General features: G+C 28.6%; 1 protein-coding gene across 1 annotated transcript; it reads left to right on the top strand.

Annotated features, from left to right (window-relative positions):
- The first annotated feature begins 418 nt into the window (after positions 1-418).
- LOC105792976 (zinc finger CCCH domain-containing protein 23) lies at positions 419-2,032 on the top strand. The gene has a single exon (XM_012621859.2). The coding sequence runs from the start codon at positions 434-436 to the stop codon at positions 1,610-1,612; it is 1,179 nt and encodes a 392-aa protein (XP_012477313.2). The 5' UTR covers positions 419-433; the 3' UTR covers positions 1,613-2,032.
- Positions 2,033-8,160: the final 6,128 nt, after the last annotated feature.

The following is an 8,160-nucleotide window of genomic DNA, read 5'->3' as shown; positions in this document are numbered from 1 at the left end:
GTTATAGTTTCAGGACTTATGGTGAAATTACTCCATAAAAAACTTCCTTAAACTACCGTTAAAGATCACCTAAACTCGCGATATTTTATTTCGTTTGTTCCGCGATAAGCGACAACTCCTCTTTAAAAAAAAATCTCAAAAGCCGGTCCCATAAGCCAGAAACCAGTTTTTTCAATTCACTAGACGGGTAAATAATAAAACGACAAGGCCGTGACGTTTTATTCATCACAGCCAATGACAAAGAGATAAGCACAAAGCTCTAATTCCATGGGACCCTCAGTGATGCCAACAGTAAAAAGACTATACCTAATGACTTAAAAATCAACGGCTAATAAAAGCCCGTGAGAATTGTCCTACTGTCACATCTACCATTAGTTTTTTTTTCTCCTCTTTTAAAAGGAAAGTGTAGGCGGAAGAGTTAAAAAACTTAACCATGGTTAACTCGAACAACTACGGGTTAAAAATGCAGTTTATAATGGGAGAGAACCGATCATTCATTTTAGGAACCAAAGAACGATGTACAAAAATGATGATCGGAGAACCAACACGACCAAATCCCACCGTTAAAATCCCGGCGTGGGACCCACTCAATGATCCGACGTCTAGTTATTCTTCCGTTAATTATAACTGCAATGCGCCGTCCAGTCCTTGTCCCGTCGATTACCTCTCATCGCTCCACCGTTACCTCCCGTCAAACGATTTCGAGTCGTCTGACTCTCTGAGTGAGGATTCGGATTTGCCTGTTGACGCGTTCTCGTGTGACCATTTCCGTATGTATGAGTTCAAAGTGAGGAGGTGTGCTCGTGGCAGGTCACATGACTGGACTGAGTGTCCGTACGCTCACCCCGGGGAGAAAGCCCGGAGGAGAGACCCGAGGAAGTTTCATTACTCGGGTACAGCTTGCCCTGATTTCCGTAAAGGAATCTGCAAAAAAGGCGATTCGTGTGAGTTCGCTCATGGTGTTTTCGAGTGTTGGCTGCACCCAGCACGGTACCGGACTCAGCCGTGTAAGGATGGTACCAGTTGTAAAAGGAGGGTCTGTTTTTTCGCTCACACACCAGAACAGCTCCGGTTGTTACCACAACAGAGTCCGAGAGGAAACGGGTCGAGTTCGGGAGATTTGGATTACGTTGGGTCCCCAATACGTCACCGTTTCGACATAGTTTCTTCACCGACTTCCATTTTAGCTTCACCTCCGTTATCCCCACCTTCCGATTCACCACCTTTATCCCCAAGCGGCTCGTTTTACTCGGTGAGTGAACTCGCTGCTTCCATGCGTAGCATGCAGCTCGGTAAGTCCAAAATGAACGGCGCCGGCGCTTGTTCATGGGGTATGCAAATGGGATCGGGTTACGGTTCCCCTCGGGGCTCCACGCTTCGACCCGGGTTTTGCAGGTCTCCTTCAACCCCGACCCGTTCTGGGTTAGGCCAGTTCGATCTCTGGGAATGCAACAACGGTTTCGAAGAAGAACCAGCAATGGAAAGGGTTGAATCCGGTAGAGATTTAAGGGCCAGAATGTACGCGAAGCTTAGTAAAGAAAATTCCCTCGACGGACTCGATCCAACCGAACCGGAGCTGGATCTCGATTGGGTCTCCGAGTTAGTGAAGTGAACTCGATACTGGCAACTCACCCAACTCAGCTTTCTGTTATGATTTATTTCGGGAATTCTTTTTATATATTTAAAAAAACAAATCGGTGGCTATAATCTGACCTTTTGTGAATATTAATGGGTTTTTTTTTTATAATCTGATTTTCGATCATCATTTGCACTGTGTAAATAGACGACGGTGGGAAAGAGAGATGGCGGAGAAAAGTCTCTATTTTGTGGTGCGACTGCGTTTTCGTTTTTAAAATTTTCTTTCCGAGAAAACCAATAAGAAAAAAAAATTGCAGACGTTTGTAAAGAAAAGCAAGTATTTCTAATTATCGGAGATGGTAATTTGTTTCTTCATTTTGTTCTTGGGATTATCTCTGTAATTTCTTTTGTCATGGTTAATCAATGTAGTATATGTCATTTTTCTTTTGATTTACTTGTGCTTCCTCTTTTCTCGGGAAACACAAAGAAATTTGAGTTATTGTTTGAACGATAAAAATAGGAAGAAAATTTATGTAAGTGAGAAGTAACGGAAGGGCTCATTCTTCATTGCTTTAAAAAAATATTTTAGCTTTAAAAATATTTTTAAAAAAAGTTGTCTAAAATAAGTTATTTTAGAAGAAAAGTTGTGTAGAATAAATTGTTTTTGACTAAAATTTTAGCTTTGAAAAGTACTTCTGAGTTAATAATTTTAATTTATTCTCTCTTAAAAGTATTTTTAGTGTTTAATTATTTTTTACCTTTTCAATAGCATAATATTTTTTGGTGTTTAATTATAAATGTAATTAAAATTATTAATTAAAAATAAAAAATATTTTTAAAATACTAATTATAAATATTTAATAATTATATTTAAATATTTAAAATATAGTTTATATATTTTAATTAAATTTTATTAATAATTAATGTTTATTGTTTAAAATATTTAAAATTTATATTTCATATTATTAAAATATTAACAACAAGTTATAATAATTTTTATATTCTTACTAAAATATAATAATATTAACAAATTTAAATATTATTTAAATACATATTTGTTACTTGATAATAACATGTTTGAAATAGATATTTTATTTCTCAAAAGTACTTTTTAATGGCAATACTAAATACTTAAATTTTAAACTAAAATTTTTAAAAGTACATCTTAAAAACATTTTTTCACGTCAGTTTTCAAAAGTACTTGCAAACTAGCCCTAAATGTTTACCTTGGTAAGGCTGAGATTAGTAAGAGTTGGATGCGTCTGAAAAAGAAGACATGATATTAATATATGGCCCATTTATCTTTTTCCCTCCATTGCTTTAATCAATCAAGCCTATTTACTTTTTTGTAGAGCTCCCCACCTTTGCCCTCTCCCCCTCTTCCCCCTATTCTTTCTTCACCATCATCCCCACCATTGTTACCACCGTCGTCGTTGTTACTACTCTGTTCCTTACGTTAGATTTTGACGTCAAAGGGTTGGCATGGTCTTATAAGAACAACGTGCTTATAGGAACTTGTTGCTCAGGTCCAAATGATCCTACAATTCACAACACTAAACCGAAAAAACACAAATAGAGGAATAGAAAATGGCAGCTTCGTCAACTTTATAATAGAAAACAGTAACTCCGTCACGTCTGTAACGGAAAATGGTTAGTGGGGACTGTTTTGTTATAATTTACCCTTCAATTAATTTATTGTGGTTTTGGGTTATGTCTTGTCTACTATTTCATTTCGTTTGGAGGTCCTTTATATTCGTATACCAACTATAGTTTATATTACTTAAAAAGCAATTTGAATTTTAACTAATTTCAATTCCTTAATCAATTTTGGATTTACATTCTCTTCTCGAGTATTTAATTGATTTATTTTTCTATCGGATAAATAAAAAAAATATATAGAATTTTGAAATAATTCCAATGATAAACTAAGATAATACAGAATATAGAATTAAGGATGGAAAAATGTTAAACTAAAAACAAAGAGTGATTTCGCTTTCATATTGAAATGGAAGTGGGAAGATCTTATCTTTGGGTTTGGTTGGATTCTCATGTAATTCCAACCTGATTGGCAAGTAAATCAATCAATTAACCTTACAATGATTTAATCAGAATTTCCATTTTTTGACATGTCAACTCATTCAAACTCATAATCATCATATTTTGCCTTCCAGCTGTTAAATTTATAATTATATGAATTTAGATTTTTTAATTTTATCTCGGTACTTAAATTATCATATTTTATTTTATTTTAAAGATTATAGACCAAAAATTAAGTATTAAAGTGAGAAAAATAGTATATTTATTTATATTAAAAATTTTAACTCTTAAAGTAAATATAAAATTTTACTAAAATATATATTAAATGTAAATACAAAAATACAAAGCCGAAAGAGAGTGTAAACCTAAATTAAATTGCATAAAAACGAAAGAGACACAACACAAAAATATAAAATGTATAATTTATTAAAAGTAATATTTTCAGAAGTGTGAGTCCATATAAACGGTTGTCATCGTTTTAGCGATCCAAATTTCTTATTTTAATGTTTTTTAATTAAAAAATCATTTTGAAATATAAATATTTTTCTATTAAGATAAATTCGATTGAAAAACATATAATAATGTCAATGAAATCTTGGTAAAAAAATGATAAAATTAAGGTCCTAAAATCTTTTATATCTTAATTCGAGTTTCATGATGCGTGAAATACTATGTTTATTCTAATAATAATTATATTATTATTTATATCTATAAACTCAATATTAAAAAATATCTTAGTTTTATTTATTTAAAAACATTTTATTAAAAATATTGGTCTCGAAAGCTATGGAATCTAATATATAAAATAGACATCGCCCAATTTGTCCGAGCATACTTTTTATCCAAAATTGGAGCCCTCGTAGGGGACAATGAACCTAGTCGGTGCCTTGGGGCTTGGGGGGACCTCACCTTCGTCTCATTTTCTATGCACCATTCAACTACCTTATTTGTTTAGACATCCTTAATTTTACGATATATTCTATTTAGAAAAATAAATTTTAAAATAATAAATATCATAAAATATTTTCTAATTTGACAATATTTTATAGTAATAAATATTATATATAAAGTATAAACTTAATAATTAATAAACAATGCCTAATTAAATTTTATAATAAACATCATATATAAAATTTTTACTAATTTATTATATTATTAAATATAAATAATTAAATATAATAATATTGAATATTTTAATATTTTATATTGATATTTAAATATTCTAAAAATATAATAAAATAATAACATAATAATATTAGACTTGATTCAAGTTAATTTTATATAAAATAAACATACTTATAAATGAGTTTTTTTCTAAAAATGAACTACGCTTTTTAAAATTGTAAGTCAATTTACAATAAAATTTACTTATTTTCCGTTGACTTATAACTCATTTTCTATTGACCAAAATATTTTTCATGAAACGAACAAACAAAATATGAAAAACATTTTAGTAAGTCATATTCCATGAAATAAATAAACTCTTAAACTCAGATTAAGTTGGATTCGTAAATGAGAGCAAGGTTGTCTTAATATTGTTTTCCTATGCACAAGACTCTAATAGACTTTAATACTTTTTTTTTTGAATAATTTTTATTATAGGTTTTGATTATCTGTTCTTTTTGATATAATGCTTAGAACTATTCATAACCCTACCCAACCTATATGCATTCAAACTCATATCTTCCCACATCAGTAACAATGTATATGCCAATCGAGCTAAAACACAACCGACACAATACTCTAATCTTAAGTTGAAGGCGTTCGAGTTTTTCACTTATATTGTAGTTAATTATTATTATTATTATTATTATTATTATTACATTGAGATAGTGACGTACCACCCCATTGGGATTGTGTTTGGATAAAAATTGGGGCTCATATGCATTCTTTATGTGGACAGCTTTGGCTTCTTTCTATTTATGGTTCCAAATCTTTTTCAAAAAACATATATATTGAAAAATATGGCAAAATCATGTTATTAAAATTATGATAAAATATTTTTTAAAAATAAAAAATATATTTTTATTAAATAAAATAATAAAGCGTAAAAGAAATATTCCTGTTTTTGTTTCTTTATAATAATTAAATTTAAAATTTAATCTTTCTACCTTAATTTAATTATGTTGTTAATTATTTTGATTAAAACATTATGGTTAATTTTTTTCTTTACAACTTATTATAATATAAAATGAATGGTTAAAACGCTTAGGAGATCCTTATATTATAATGATTGAATTGAATCAATTCCTTATTATTAAATAGATCAATTTAGTCCTCGAACTATTAAAAAATCAAATAAGTTCACTTCTAAATAAAAAATTAGTTTACAAAATTATAAAACTTAAAAATATTAACTCTAAATATGATTTTTAAACAACAAATATTAAAATCGATTCTAATTTATCCTTAATTGATTATATTTAATAATAAATTAACTAATTTATAATTTTAAATGAATTTATTGAATGCAACGAATAATTCAACAATTCCGGAAAATGAAGTCTATTTTAAGAAACGTGGAACCTTATCTAAAAGAGGTCCACAATGTTGTTTGCGTGCTAAAGAGTAGGCATAGCAAAATCAAGTTACCATCAAAGGGACAAGTAGTCCTCAAAGGGGACCCAAGTCTTTTTCGCTACATATACAAACAAATGCTTCTTTGTTCTATGTTCCCCACCTTCTTCAGTTATCCATTCCATACACCTATCCTTGTTTAAAGTGATAAAGTGATATTTAATTTTTTACTTTAATATTTTTTGGTATATTGATAAATTAAGATATTACTGTTTATATTTTCTTTTTGTTAATTTGATCTTTATTATTATTTCGAGTTAAATTTGACCATCAATTTTTTAAAAACGTCAAATTTCATCATCAACTTTTCAAAAGAATTGAATTATTTTTAATTGAAATACAAACTAAAATGTTAATATTTTAAATGTGGTAGCTTGCATGACAATCCACGTGTGCTTCATACAATTTTTTAAATATTTTTCAAAATTTAAATTTATTGTTAACGTAATATATAAGATAAATAATACAATGCTAGCATAAGTGTACATAAATTACCATGTAAGTTGTCACACCAACTTCGTTGAAAAATTAATGTTTTAGTTAACATTTCTATTAAAAATAAGCGATTTGATTCGTTTTGAAAGATTAATAACTAAATTTAGTTGAAAGAAAAAAAAGAATGACATCCAAATTGACAAAAACGTAAGCACTGAGAACTAAATATATCATTATGTCATATTCTATGTTTTGGTACTTATGTAATTTCCTAATTGAGTTTTTGTCAAGAAGTTACAACAGCTTTATAATATTACTAGCACATTCATAATATCCTAAGTTCAAATTTCACAATATGTGAATTTTATTGATTTTATATAAAATATAAAAGGATAAAACTACAGTATAATATAAATAATTTAGTTGTATATAATAAGAAGAAATTATACAAAACATCTCTAAATTATGACCCTAATTTTAAATTGGTCCCCAAACTTTAATACATTTTAATAACATCCTCAACTATTGAGGTTATATCAATAAGATCATTCATTACTAAATTCCTTATTTTTACCATTAAATGTGATGTCGATATTATGTGGCATAATTTAAAATCGAAAATTTTAAAGAAAATTAATATTGTAAATATGGGTGTTGTAAAATATTAGTTTTGAAAATTTTGAGCTTTTTACAAAAGCTTTAGTTAATAATGAATCTATTTTTTCTGTTTTACTTAATTTTCAATTTTACTTTTAAAAGTTATGTGGTGATGTCTTACTTTTCTTTAAAATTGTCATTTTAAATTATGTCACATAAGATTTGACTTGTCATTTAACGATTAAATAATAACTTTAACAATGGAAGGACTTGATTGATATAACATCAATAATTTAGGGATGTTATTAGAATACATTGAAGCTTAGGAACTAATTTAAAATGAGGATTATAGTTTGAGGATGTTTAGTGTAATTAACTCATTATAATCTATATTGATCGATTTAATGAATTAATCGACCAATGTTAAGTGATTCGATTAGATCAAATAAAATTTAAATTAATTAGTAAGTCAATAGTTATTACTAGATTAAATCAATTTTGGTGAAAGTATCATCGATGCCCTGTATTAAGAATTAAATTACATATTGCTCATTTTACTCAAAAATGAGCAAATTAGTCCTTATACATTAGACCAAAGAGAAAATGGTCTTTTATGTTAAGATTTTCATTAATTGCTACTATTAAAAACTGATGTGGTTAACGAAATAACTAGATAGTCACATACAATGACTTGTTTTTAACAATAAAAATTGATAAAATTGTTAATAGAATGACCAATTTGCTCCTTAATCTAATGTACAATGACTAATTTACCTATTTTTTGAGTAGAGGAGCCGAAATACAATCTAAACCTTATTATAAGGGCTTTCATGATACTTTTACCATCGATTTTTGATTTTTTAACAGAAGGAAAGAAAGGGATAACCGATTTGGATGCTTAATTTGGGCCAGCAAATCAAATCCAGCAATGAACAA

Source organism: Gossypium raimondii, chromosome 8 (genome assembly GCF_025698545.1).
Source record: "Gossypium raimondii isolate GPD5lz chromosome 8, ASM2569854v1, whole genome shotgun sequence".
Lineage (NCBI taxonomy): Eukaryota > Viridiplantae > Streptophyta > Magnoliopsida > Malvales > Malvaceae > Gossypium > Gossypium raimondii.
The sequence above is the reverse complement of the archived record's forward strand: the minus strand, read 5'-3'. Positions and strand labels throughout refer to the sequence as shown.